Below are 14,868 nucleotides of genomic sequence, written 5' to 3'. Positions count from 1 at the left end.
CTGAATTTGTCAAGTTCATTCGTCCAGCGGACCAAGCAGCGGGAGGGCCTGCGTACATACAAGGTTCAGAAGGCCTAGCCGCGACGAAAGGCAAAACATGGTGGGGAAGACGCGAGCCCGAAAGCTGTACACCGAAATGCTGACGAAGCCGCATTGCCTGGTAATGGACGACGAAACCTACGTCAAAGCGGACTTTCGTCAGCTGCCGGGCCTGTTGTTCTTCTCCGCAGAGGACAAATTCAGCGTTCCGGAGGAGATTCGTAAGCAGAAACTATCCAAGTTTGCCAAAAAGTACATGGTGTGGCAAGCGATCTGCTCTTGCGGAAAGCGGAGCGCCCCCTTCGTGATGACCGGCACGGTAAACGGGCAGGTTTACCTTAAGGAGTACCTATAGAAGCGCTTACTACCACTATTGAAGCAGCACGAGGGCCCGACCATCTTCTGGCCGGATCTCGCTTCGTGCCACTATTCAAAGGACGTGTTGGAGTGGTACGAAGCCAACGGGGTCACCTTCGTGCCAAAGGAAATGAACCCGCCCAACGCGCCGGAGCTTCGCCCAATAGAGAAATATTGGGCGATTATGAAGCAGGCCCTCCGAAAGAATCCAAAAGTTGTCAAATCGGAGGCGGACTTCAAGAGAAAATGGATTTCTGTTCAAAAAAAACTACAACCTGACGTTGTACAGAACCTTATGGACGGGGTTAAGAGGAAGGTGCGAGCATACGGGCTTGGGCTCGAAGTATGAATAAAAACAAAATGCCAAAAGTTGTTTAATAGTTTTTATTTTACTGTCTAAAATTTTCAAAAGGATCGGTCTACTGGTCGAATTTCTACAGCGTTTTTTCCGTGATGCAATTTGATGTGACACACCCTTTAGTCCTGTCAGTGGTTATTTTAACTGACTCGACTAATGAATACAAATTTGCCTCCTCATTCAACTGACTTCAATCCACATTTCCATTTTCCGCTGACACTCAAACATCACATCAAACCTGATGATGAATAAATGCCACAACAATGAAACATAGGCAAATACACACCGAATCGACACCATTTTATTTTATTGTCACAGGCATAGCTAACCGTCCATATGGGAAGCAATCTTTCCACAAACCAATAGATGCTGTATTTTTGAAGCAGTTGAACATCTTTCCGATTCTTTTAAGGTCACATCGTATACTATTCTCAAGCGATTGTCAGCGATAATTTGAGTAAATAGTACTAAAAATACTCCCAAAATGAAAATAAATTTAAAAAAGCTGATAGCTTTTCATGTGGATTTGAGAATGAAGATAGAAACATCAGATAAGCACGTGATGCATGTGGGAGTAGAACAATATGCATAATCTTCCTCATCATGCATGCTGTTTACTCGATCGCAATGATAAAGCAAAACGATGTATTTAATCTTAAATGGATCTATCTATCCGTTAGAAGGAATGTCGCATTCTTCTATCATGTTAGGTTGTCCCATTCATGGTTGAATCTAACTATTTCGTTCCAAAACACTATCGGAATTCGATTAGGTTACACAAATATGGAAAAATAGTTTAAATCCACAATCTGTACACAGTAGTAAGCAATCCTTTTTTTACATCAAGAGCATTATTCTACCTTTTTCCTCTGAACACACACACACACACATACACATACGCAAAAGGAGCAGAAAATACGTACCTGAGGTTTCCCTTGTTGGTGGCATACTTGATATGATTGCAAATTGCTTCAAACATTCCACTGGTGGTGGTTACGTACCGACAGTCGAAAACCTGTGGGTGCAATCCCGACACGGAGCAGCAGGGTGTGGGTGGTTGTGTAACGACCGTGACGACAACGATGAAGATGTGCAGATGGGATGAGATTCAAAACGTTGCCAATAACGAGTCGTTTGTCGATAGAATGCATCCATGAGGTCGATCCGTTCGGAAAGGGGTACGATTCAATAAGACATTTTGCCGAGTTGTTTGATGGTTAATCCGTTTCAAGGGGCGACATGTAAGAACAAGCAAATAGGAAGTGGTTTAAGCGTTATTGTGAGCTCTGGAAAATGCATTCGAAAATTTTAATAGTAGTAATGAAAAGTCCTAATCCCTTGAGATCCGTAAATTAAATGAACTGTGGGTTTGAAGTAAAGCCGATTATTTACGAGTATGAGGATCCATTTACTAACAGTCAGGGCCTTTTATGCATTGTGAATGTCTATAAAAGATTTTTACCCTGAATGACTCGGTTCATCGTTGCTGTGAGTTTTTAAAAGTAAAGAGATGCTCTGAATATTTTGCTCTTGCGAAGCAAACAAGGGTTTGGCGTAAAATTAATCCAAACATGCATCAGGTGTTTTTCCGCCATCGCATTGTTGAGTTTATGGTAATGTAAATTTAAATGGTTTGGGTTTATTTGTTCCCTCCTTGGCTATGGTTTTAGGGTGGGAGATTTTCTCGGAGAAAATCATTTGCATTTCCTTCAGCATTATTTCACGCATCGCGATACAGTCCTGATGGCTTTCTATGTGGTATTTAATAGAATATTAGGAACAAATCAAAATGCAAAAAAATTAATGTTATCCCAGTTTTATAAACCCGTTTTAGACACCACAATAATTAACATAAAATAACCCAAACCCAGATTAGATCCCATTGAAGATGCGCTAGAAAAGTGTCTACAATCATCGTCATCATTGTAAATTGATTCTCCCCGGTCGATGAATAAGTATCCTTTCCAGCCTCCGGCGCCCGCATCGTACGAAGACGATAGTTGAGAGTAATTTAATTTTCTCCATGTGCTTCATTAAATTTACACCCCTCCATGAAGGGGAGAAGCGTGGCAGGTCGGCGGGTTGAATTTTCATCCTCAACGCAGCCACTCTCAGATCCTTAGGGAGACGGGGCCAAGATAATTACATAAAGACTGTATGACTCTCAATTTAAATAATTAATGACTTTAACTATCTATTTCTGCTTGCCTTGGAAGAACTTGGAAGGAGGCCAACGAAGAAAGGATTCACAGCACAATGGCGTCTACTGGTGAGACTTTGGGAATAAGAGGACACCGATGTTCTTACCTGCAGCTTGGACCACTGTATCCTTCCGATGCACCGCGACGAGTTACGCCAGGCCAGCTTAGCGCCGTAGGTTAGCTCGGTTTCGGTCAGGTTGTACGAACCAGACGATTCTATCTCCTTCTGAACCTGCTGCCAGCGAGCGTCGTGGGCGGGCGATTTCAATCTGTCAAGGAAAAATAAGAGTGAAGAGTGGGCGAGCTTCGCGGAAACGGTAATTAAATATCAATCACGATGATTGGAAGCGGTCTCAAGGTGATGGAAATGAAAGACGGAAAAGTGATAATCGGCTTGTTTTACACGTAATTAGTCATTCAACCGTTTGATGGTGAGGCTTGATGAATGAATTCTGTGAAGTGATTCTTCTTTTCAATATATCAATATTTGCTATTATTTTAGAAAATGAAAAACAATGCCACAGTTTGCTAGAGCGAATATATTGACAATGATCTACATCCGTTTCATACTATATTTTCATTGATCGAAACGGGATACCCCATCCATTAGTTGATTATATGTGTAGAGTCATTCATATCATAGAGATCATGGTGATTCAAATAAAAACTACATGTCCGGGTGTTCAAACCACTAACGACCATTGTATCGAACTTTGTTTCCTCCTACACGTATACTGCCAAATTTTTCATGAGCATTTCACTCGGTTTAGCAAAACTGCAATCAATTTCCCGCGCTTGTGGCACATAGCGTATATATTCATATTTTGTGAGTATCATCAACTTTCACTTAGGGGGTCTTCGTAGCCACTTGGTTGCGCGTTCGCTTACTGAGCGATCGGTCGTGAATTCAAACTCAGGACCCTCAATTGACCATCTTTGTGTTGTTATAGAATAACTACGTCCACGCAAACATCATCAGCGATGGAGATCGATCCACGGTCGAAATTAGATCGATTCATCCATACAACTACTCTGCTCTGCAAGAAACATCGGGCTGCTGTTCTATAAATAACCCAACAATGATCAATATCAACTGTCTCCGCTGTCCGGTCTGCTGAGCAATGGAAGAACAGAAAGAATACCCTTACGCCGAAATGGCTACTACTGTGTAATTTACCATAATGTAATGGAACAGAAAACTTAACGCCTAAATGGCTACTACTAACTACTGTGTAATTTACAGTTTATAGAAACATAAACATATGTACATGTACACGATTAAAACCCGGCTCTGTTACAGCTAAAAAAAAAGCCTAATGAGCCTAATAAATAAATAAATGGGATAAAAAAAATCAACTTTCACTTTGTCTTTTCCAATAGATGAACACAATCGAACATTCGCTGTATCATCCTGAGGCTGAATGTTTTATCAAGCTTTTGGGTGGTTGGCATATCAGACCCGATAAACTATGATGCAACAGGATTCAGACCAGCAGAAAATTGAACTATTCTACGCTGGGTGCATAATAATAATACCATTACATTCCGGTGATGCGAAGCATAGTGAATGGTCACTAATTCAACACTTGTGCTTCTCACAATTTATAAATAGGACACCACAGTCAGCCACAGTAAGCATTCGAGAATCGTGATGCTGGAAGCAAATCCGACATCGGCCATATTCAATTGGGACAATGGACAGCGAATGCGACCCGGTTTGGTCAGTTCAGAAAATTTTGTGATCCAATGATTGTAATCATGACAGCAATTATTAGCCAAACAATTATCATCCAGCTAATGAATGACACACCTGTGTGAATGCGCTTGGATGTTCTGTTCTGATGTCAGAGAGTGAAGGGCAGCGCAGCAATAAAACGGTCGCGTATTAAATAGGTAACAATTAATTAATAATGCATTGAATAATGTGTTTGTAATTTCCTTCACGGCTCGCTGATTGTTACATCTGAATCAGAATCAATTTTATTTCATTTAACGAATAAATGCTGGTGGGGAGCCCATCCCGAAGATCTTATAATGTTGTATAGAACAACTATTCTCTCAGTGATGGAGTATGGCAGTTTCTGTTTTCAATCAGCTGCCAAAACACACTTAATTAAACTCGAGCGAATTCAGTATCTTTGTCTCCGTATTGCGTTGGGATGTATGCCCTCAACGCATACCATGAGTCTCGAGGTTTTGGCAGGCGTACTCCCACTAAAAGATCGCTTCAATTTATTATCTCTTCGGTTCTTCATCCGGTGTAAGGTCATGAACCTATTGGTGATCGGAAATTTTGAGCGGCTGATCGAGCTAAATTTTCACTCCGGATTCATGAGTTCATATCATGAATTCATCTCCATGCAGGTTGATTCTTCTTCGTATATTCCCAACCGTGTTTGTTTCCCTGACTACATCAATTCCTCTGTGCATTTTGATCTGTCCATGAAGCAAGATATCCATGGATATTCAGATTACCAACGATCGAGGATCGCTCCAACGATCTTCGATGAAAAATATAGGGGTATCAATTGTGATAATATGTACTTTACTGATGGGTCCACTATAAATGAGTCCACAGGATTTGGAGTGTTCAACGAATTTTTTAGCACCTCACACAGTCTTCAGAATCCTTGCTCAGTGTATATTGCTGAATTGGCAGCAATTCATTGGGCGCTGGACAGCGTCGCCTCACGACCTGTTGAACACTATTACATTGTAACGGATAGTCTTAGCTCTGTCGAAGCTATCCGTTCAGTGAGGCCGGAAAAGCACTCGCCGTACTTCCTTGAGAGAATACGAAAAATTTTGAGTGCTTTATCCAGACGCTGTTATGTCATTACCTTTGTGTGGGTCCCTTCTCATTGCTCAATTCCGGGTAATGAGAGGGCTGACTCATTAGCAAAGGTAGGTGCGATTGAAGGCGATATTTATCAGCGTCAAATCGCCTTCAATGAATTTTACTCTTTAGTCCGTAAAAATACCATCGCTAACTGGCAACGCAAATGGAACGAAGATGAATTGGGCCGGTGGCTTCACTCGATTATCCCTAAGGTTAGCCTCAAACCATGGTTCAAAAGTCTGGACTTGAGTCGGGACTTTATTCGCACCTTCTCCCGACTCATGTCCAATCACTGTTCGTTAGACGCGCTACTCTTTCGTTTCAATCTGGCCGGCAGCAATATCTGCGTTTGTGGCCGAGGTTACCACGACATCGAACACGTTGTTTGGTCGTGTGAGGTGTATCTTGTTGCCAGATCGAATTTAGAGAACTCCCTTCGGGCTAGAGGAAGGCAGCCCAATGTACCGGTGAGAGATGTGTTGGCTCGGTTAGACCTTGATTACATGTCCCAAATATATGTTTTCCTTAAATCTATCGATGTTCGTGTGTGATTATCCTTATATCCTTATACCCTCCATTTCTTCCTTTGTGAGTAATTGGTCCGCTTGCTATAAACAAAAGAATGAAATGTAAATTCACAACTGATGTACGAATAGATTTAAGAATTGAGTGTGTGTGATTATCAACATTGTAATAATTTCCTTATACCCCATCCTTTTCCTGAGAAAATGTCACCCTTTTAATCTCGAGTCCACCACGAGTAATCGGTTTCCCACATTACTAACCATAGATTTAAGAAAATTGTTCATATATATAGTTTTAAAAATATATTTAAGATTTCGGCTCCTTTAAACTTACGTAACTGAGCCTGTAAAAATAAACGAATTTATAAAAAAAAAAAAAAAAAACGAATAAATGGTTCATGTTCATTTGTTAATTTTTTTGAATGCAATTAAAATGTGGTAATATTTGGTTGATCGGGAGAGTTGATGAGATTCGAATTAATATGTGCTTTGAATTTGAAAATTGTTTGTCATTCATCTCGCCCTACTAATGAAGTCAATTTGTTTGCATGCATTCAATTATATTTCCAATTTTGTGTTGTAGTAATTTTGAAGTATATGTAATATATAATAAATAATAAATCCACCGAGCTTTCAAATAGAAGCAATGAAACGGCTAAAAAGACCTGTGCAACATAAATCTCAAACTTGAGAAGAATTCTATTTATTTAGCTTGCAGTGTTTTTGATTTTGCTCGAATATATCATTATTTCAGAATATATAAATGATAATGTATAGTTCACTTTCTCGTGAATAAAAGACCCAACTTATTTGAGCTTTTACTTTTTTGGACTCCGATACCATCCGATTGTCCACACACCATTTCTGGAAAGATTTCAATTATCACTGGAAAACAATTTGTCAATCTCATACTTTACGTGAGAAATAAGCTTTAAATCTTCTAAAATGAAAAGCCTGAGGGTCCTCCAAAACATTATATATATCATTATATCATTGTAGAAAATTTAAAATCTCAAACGAAAAATATAACCCTTCTAAAGTTTGAGATACGTGTACTTAGAGTGATAAGCACAAAAAAGTCCACCTTGGATGTTTAGAATTTTTTCTCAATTTCTAAACTTTGTTATAACAAACTATTAATGTAATCTTTAAAAAATGTTCGTTAATTATTACTCTTTCAAGTAATTAACAAGTTTTTCCATTTTTGTTAGATTTTGTTTACTCCCTTACATGACTTCTTTAATGTGTTGATAAAAATAAAGCCCAATCCCAAAATCTATTTTTAAAATCACTCAAAACCTTTGAATAATCCCTCGTTTCTTCATGTAATGATAGTTAGAGCTGTACGGTATTGTTAGCAATCAATATTGAAGCGATATAAACAAAGTGTTGTTTAAGTTGTACTGAAAACTGCAATAGATAACGATTTTCTAAATTTTTGTTCAAATAAGACACAATTTTGTTAAATGAAAATGGAAATTCCTTGAGGCTTTATTATAAAAAGAACATTGTTCATTGCATTTTCATCATATTTAGATGGAGTCCATTCATAAAACATAAAATCAAACATTTTATTTCAATGGCACGCAAAATAAAGATAGAGAACAAGTTGAAAAGCACGAGTTCGAGAAATAACAAATCACCCAATAAAAGCAAAAAGCTCTTGAGTCCATGCTCAGCTAGTATGCGGCGTACGGTTCTGGACGATACCGCCAGCGAGAGCTTTTTCTGAATGACTTTGACTGATACTTTTGGAGATTTCCTCACTTCCCGGATGATTCGTTGATTCGTTCGGCTATCGGTCTTCCGATACGACGGCCTCTTCTGGATCCGTCACCAATCGAACCGTAAGTTTTGTGCTTGTGCACAATTTCACGGACTGTTCCTCAGCCTATTCCGAACTTCTCTGCAGTCTTCCGCTGTGGAATCTGCTGCAAATGATCCTGAACAAAAAGATTTCAGATTTGCATGCTGATTTTCCTTCCATCTATTTTGAATTTTGAAATGAGGGGTTACTCAAAGGTTTTTTTTTCCACAAAATATATTTTTTATTAAGGCACATGTGGCGTTAGCCTGACGGGGCCGGGAGTCCAATATTTTGACAATTTTTGTCTTACAACTATGTTAGTAATATGTAACCGATTACTCGCGGTTGGCTCGAGGTTAGTATTACAAGTGTTCTCATTATTGGTATGTTGCAGTCTTCGATGCTCTGTACGTGTGCCCGACACGGGCTACTTCCTATTGGGATGCAGCTGACCATTAATCAGCAACGCCCCCCTAGTCTGTACCCCATATCTAGCGTGGTGCGTCTTTCTCGACTCGAGGAATCCAGGATAGGATGGTCACTAGCCGGCGCAATCATCAGCTCGTGTAGAGTTGTCATGAGCGGTACAACCTTTGGCTCTTGTTGAATCATCAGTGGACTGCACAACCTTCGGCCCGTGCATCTGTAAAGAGTGTGTGTATGTATTGCCGCGACTAAGTAAAAGTTTATCGATCGGATAGGAGGGATATGAAACGGGGACACAACGAAGGAAACATCATTAAACGTTGACATCGGCGTTTCTGAGGAACAGGTATAGTTGAAGCAGAAGATCAGGATCCCGGCTACCTAAGATATCCCGGACGGGGATATCCGATTGTCTGCCTTTTGCTCTCAGTGCTCTAGAGAGCTGAGAGCGAGCAGCATGGAACCGGATACATGACCAGACAACATGCTCGATGTCGTGGTAGCCATCGCCACAATCACAAAGATTGTTTGCTGCGAGCCCAATGCGATAGAGATGCGCGTTTAGGTTGTAGTGATTGGACATAAGCCGAGATATCACGCGAATGAAATCACGACCTACATTCAATCCCTTGAACCATGCACTCGTCGAGACCTTAGGGATAATCGTGTGTAACCAACGACCGAACTCATCTTCACTCCACATGCGCTGCCAACTAACGAGTGTGTCCTGACGAGGAATGTGAAAAAAATCATTATAGGCAATTTGCCTTTCAAAAAGTGTGCCTTCTGAAGCGCCCACCTTAGCTAGCGAGTCCGCTTTCTCATTCCCCGGAATCGAGCAATGAGAGGGAACCCATGCTAAGGTAATCTTGAATAATTTTTCGACCAAAACACTCAATAGATGTCTTATTCTTGTTAGGAAATAAGATGAGCGTTTATCAACTTTCATTGAGCGGATTGCCTCTATTGAGCTGAGACTGTCTGAAAAAATAAAATAATGGTCGATGGGCAGTGTTTCAATGATCCCTAGAGCATAGTATATCGCACCCATTTCTGCGACATACACGGAACAAGGATCTTTGAGTTTGAAAGAGGCACTGGAATTTTCATTGAAGATGCCGAAGCCAGTGGACCCGTTTATGTATGAACCGTCAGTAAAGAACATTTAATCAGATCCAACTTTCCCATATTTTTCCGAAAATATCGACGGAATAACATTGGAGCGTAGGTGATCTGGTATTCCATGGATTTTTTGTCGCATGGACAGATCAAAAATGACAGAGGAATTGCAGAAGTAAGGGAAGCAAACTTGGTTGGAGATGCCTGGTGAAGGGTGCACGTCGTGGGTAAGGTACTCATGGTATAAAGACATAAAACTTGACTGAGGAGTCAGTTGGAGTAGATTTTCGAAGTTATCAATCACCAATGGATTCATGATCTTGCAACGGATGAGAAATCTGGAGGATAATTCTGTGAACCGAAGAGTAAGCGGGGGTACTCCTGCCAAAACTTCGAGACTCATCGTATGTGTCGAATGCAAACACCCCATGGCTATACGCAAGCAACGATATTGTATCCTCTCCAGCTTGAGAATATGAATCCTGGCAGCTGATCGGAAGCAAAAACTGCCATATTCTAACACTGACAATATCGTTGTTTTGTACAACTGAATGAGGTCTCCTGGATGGGCACCCCACCATGTTCCGGTTATTGTTTGGAGAAAATTGATTCTTTGCTGGCATTTCTGTTTCAAATACGCAATGTGTCTCCCCCAGGTACACTTAGAATCAAAATATACACCCAGGTATTTGAAAAACATAGAGTGTTGGATCGTTTTGCCGGATAGGTGAAGCTGGAATTGGGCGGGTTCGTGCTTCCTAGAAAAAACGACCATTTCAGTTTTCTCCGTAGAGAATTCGATACCCAGCTTGAGGGCCCACGTGAACAGATTGTTCATGGTATCTTGCAACGACTTTTGCAGAGCGACGGGATTAGTACCCGTGATGGAAATAACTCCATCGTCTGCAAGTTGTCTCAGCGTGCAGTCTCTAGTGAGACAATCATCCATATCATTGACGTAAAAACTGTACAAGAGGGGGCTTAGGCAGGCCTTGCGGTAGGCCCATAAAACTGTAACGAGAAGATTTTGAGTTGCCATGAGAGAAATTCATGTGCTTTTCTGACAGTAAATTGTACATGAAATTATTCAGAATTGGTGAAAGTCCACGATTATGAAGCTTCTCTGAGAGAATTTCCATGGAAACTGAATCAAATGCCCCTTTGATATCGAGAAAAACGGAAGTCATTTGTTCTTTGCGAGCAAATGCGATTTGGATTTCAGAAGATAGCAGCGCGAGACAATCATTCGTCCCTTTACCTCGGCGGAAGCCAAACTGCGTATTTGACAGCAAATTGTTCGCTTCAACCCACTTGTCCAAACGAAGTAGAATCATTTTCTCTAACAATTTACGAATACAGGATAACATTGCAATCGGCCTATACGAGTTGTGATCGCAAGCCGGCTTGTTGGGTTTCCGTATGGCTATCACTCTCACTTGTCTCCAGTCATGCGGGACAATATTCAGCTCCAGAAACTTGTTGAACAAGTTCAGCAAACGCTGTTTTGCCAAGTCGGGAAGAATCTTCAACAAGTTGAATTTAATCTTGTCCGACCCCGGAGCTGAATTGTTACATGAGAGGAGGGCAATTGAGAATTCTACCATCGAAAAATTCTCATAATCGCATTGGAGCGGAATATCGCGTACGACGCTTTGTGCAGGAACAGAATCGGGACAAACCTTCCTTGCAAATTTGAAAATCCAACGGTCAGAGTATTCCTCACTTTCATTGGTATGGTTCCAGCCACGCATTTTCCTAGCCGTATTCCAAAGAGTGCTCATAGCGGTCTCCCTTGACAAACCATTGACGAACTTTCGCCAATATCCACGCTTTTTTTGCTTTAATCAGACCTTTTAGTTTGGCTTCTAGAGCTTGGTACTTTCGAAACCATTCCACTAATCCAGTTTTCCTGAATTTTTTGAAAGCGGATGATTTTTCAAGGTAGACCTTTGAACATTCCTTGTCCCACCAAAGTGATGGAGGACGACGTCGGAAAGTGGTAGCCGGTACACGTTTCTTTTGAGCTTGAAGTGCGCTATCGTAAATCAAACTTGATATAAAGTTATACTCTTCAAGGGGAGGAAGTTCATGCATCGAAATGATTGCTTCAGATATTTATTCTGCAAATTTTCTCCAGTCAATATTCTTCGTGAGGTCATACGCAATATCGACTGACTCACTAGATTTTGATTCATTGGCGATCGATAAAATTATTGGTAGGTGATCACTACCGTGGGGATCTTGGATTACCTTCCATGTGCAATCCAGGGATAATGAAGAAGAGCAGAGAGATATGTCTAGCATGCTTGCCCGTGCAGGAGGGTTGGCTATCCTAGTTGCTTCCCCTGTATTTAAAACTGTCATGTTGAAGTTGTCGCACAGATCATAAATCAACGTGGCACGGTTGTCATCGTAGAGTGACCCCCATGCTGTTCCATGGGAGTTGAAGTCACCTAAGATTAACCGCGGCTCCGGCAATGCCTCGATAATATCAAAGAACTGATGGCGACCTACCGTAGTCCTGGGAGGAATATATATCGAAGCAATGCAGAGTTCTTTGCCATTGATTTGTATCTGGCAAGCGACAACTTCAATGCCTGTAATCGATGGGATAGTGACTCTATAGAAGGAGTGACGTTTTTTGATCCCCAATAGTACGCCACCAAACGAGTCGTTACGATCTAGGCGAATAATGTTGAAATCGTGAAAATTCAGCTCGTCGGCTAAACAAAGCCATGTTTCACAGAGAGAAAATACATCACAGTTAGAACTGTGAACTAAAAATTTAAATTGGTCTAGTTTAGGGATGATGCTTCTGCAATTCCACTGTATGACAGTGGTCAAATCCTTGACCTCTTGCGCTGAATTAGGCATCGAGGGAAATGAACGCTGCTAAAAAGCCACATTTTTCTTTCAAAAATGTTCTCACAACCGGAAGCAAACATAATACTATGCTTTTAAGAGGATCATTTATATTTAAAGCATTTAAAATGTTATCCACAAGGTCTGAAAGCGCAAGCAGGCCAGGTAGTGGCTGTTGCTTCGACCGCGAACAGACGTGTTCGTTGTTGTTCCGGGAAGTGCTGAGGACCCCTGGTTGGTAGCATGACCACGTAAACCGGGAGGTACTTGCTTCGGCCTATTCTCAGCACGTTCAGTTCGAGGCTTCATTCCAACTTGGGAAGTTTCGGTATTCTTTCTGGGGAGTGATGGAAAAGAAGTAATTTTTCTTTTCCTGATGGCACCCTGCGATGTACCGGAACATCCGGCATTGGGAGCGTCAGCAACAGGCTCGTCGTTCTGCAGAATGGAGTAGGGATTGTCCTGTGTCGTTGGCACGGAACTCTTAAGCATTTCTGCAAAAGTCCGCGAGTGTGACACCGCATCGAACAACAGCGAAGTAGGCGATTTCGGCGCGTCGATCGAAAATGTAAAAGCAACAAAATCAAGCTGCCCCCGCTGGTGGTGAAGGCGGTCGCTCTTGACAAACTCATCAGTGAATTCGCATCGATGGGTGTTTCAGCAGAGTACAAGTTATGTGGCACAATTCAGTCTTTTTCCAAGCAGTTTACATTGTTTGTTTTCCGTCATCATAAGGGCCGCGTTGGTGCCATTGAGAATTCATGAATGCATTAAACTGACGATATGGCGAAGCAGACGTTAAGGTGCGCCAAAGCATTATAGAATAATATCCGAATGTATAAACAAGCGACTTATATAAAATAACACCGTAGTTCTACGGCAACAATGCGGTCGTATCTTGGACTCAACCTCCTATAATTTTTTCAGATTTCTTTCCATCTTTTTTGGCACTAATGGCGCAAATCCGATTCGAAGAACCATAAAAGGTAAGAAGCTTGGTTCTCCGCATTATAGATGGGGTTCTATTGACGCGAAAAAGTATTCGGAAAAACTATTAAGTAGCTCCAAATTGAACTATGTCCGCTCAGTTCAGATTTCAATATCACAGTCCGCTGTTTTTAATGATGCTGTGATTTCTGTTCACTTCAATTAAATTCTTAAAATCAAATAAATCAATTTTGGAGAAATATTTTATAAATTAAAAACTTGGGAATATGCGATTCTTTCTATTTATTTTAGAAAGAGGATTGATATGTTACTGACATGTAATTATGAGTAACCAAAAACAATGTTATTTTGACATTTCTGAAACAAACGCTCCAAAAGCAATTAATTAATATCTTCAAAGACTGGAGACAAATGAACGTTAATATTTCAAGCCTTTCTCAGGTCTGTCATCAAACCAAATACAGGTTTTCATCACGTTGGCTTGCGCCTCTTTCATCTTGGACTCTATTATCACTATTCAACCTAGCGACTAGCATTCCTGCCATCCGTGCACAAATCTCTCTTTTGAAAACAGATTGAATCGTCTAATCGTTCTTACGAACCAATAAGCCAGAATGAACCCTACCTATGCTGACTGATTACCTAAGCCCCTACAAACAACGTTAGCCCCGTGCTCACCTGTTTTGCAGAAGCTGGCCGCAGTACACATACAGCAATGGATCTATTTGATGAAGGTTGAAACGCAACAAACGGGAGGAAGTAACCCGACCCACCACCCCAACATACAGACCGAGTGGTGAAAGAGCAACAGTTTGCCGAGTTGAATGCTGAGAAATGGCTTCTTTTGCAGTGCCAACGTTCTTTGTATACGTTTTTATGCAACCTACACAAGAGGGCACTGAAGAGCCTGAGTAGTGGTTTAGACGGATAAGATGAAATGTGAGGAAGCATGTCACTGGCGGAACTTGGGTAAGAGAGAAGAATCAGTTCAGTGCAACTTCCGGATTGCTTCACTTCATATTCCGTTCAACGCGTACTAAGTACGCAACATACTACAAATGCACGTTGAATTTGTTTCTTTTTTTCCATTCTGTGTTGCAATCAGAATTCCTTAACCTTAATGTGTGCGGTTTTGTCTTACCTTCGGATTGAAGAATAGTACTGGTCCAGGAAATCTTTTGCGTGCTGCAACACAATGTCTGGCTTCCGACATTCGGTTCCAACAACGCTTGGCGTCATTATGCTTCCCGTGCAAACTTCTCTGGAACAGTGTAACACCTGTGTTGAAAGTGGAAGAGGAACAAAAAAATAAAATGTTGTAACTTCTTGATACACACAAACAATGGTTTGAGAAATGAGCAAGCTTAAAGCTGGTGACATTCCAATTC

At 41.0% G+C, this 14,868-nt stretch overlaps 1 protein-coding gene across 3 annotated transcripts in view; it reads right to left on the bottom strand.

Annotated features, from left to right (window-relative positions):
• The window catches only part of LOC129779311 (nitric oxide synthase), a 325,833-nt gene that overhangs the window by 130,598 nt on the left and 180,367 nt on the right, over nucleotides 1-14,868 (bottom strand). For all 3 annotated transcript variants that reach the window (XR_008743618.1, XM_055786717.1, XM_055786718.1), the window contains exons 4-6: nucleotides 14,622-14,758; nucleotides 3,062-3,224; nucleotides 1,678-1,769 (exon numbers count right to left, since the gene is read on the bottom strand). Coding sequence is in view for 2 of the 3 variants with exons in the window: in XM_055786717.1 (XP_055642692.1) it covers nucleotides 1,678-1,769; nucleotides 3,062-3,224; nucleotides 14,622-14,758 (392 nt within the window). In the remaining variant the exon portion in view is untranslated. The remainder of the gene's footprint in view (nucleotides 1-1,677; nucleotides 1,770-3,061; nucleotides 3,225-14,621; nucleotides 14,759-14,868) is intronic.

The sequence above is a fragment of the Toxorhynchites rutilus genome, chromosome 3, assembly GCF_029784135.1.
Source record: "Toxorhynchites rutilus septentrionalis strain SRP chromosome 3, ASM2978413v1, whole genome shotgun sequence".
Taxonomy (NCBI): Eukaryota; Metazoa; Arthropoda; class Insecta; order Diptera; family Culicidae; genus Toxorhynchites; species Toxorhynchites rutilus.
Note: the sequence above shows the minus strand (reverse complement) of the source record. Positions and strands in the feature narration are given on the sequence as shown.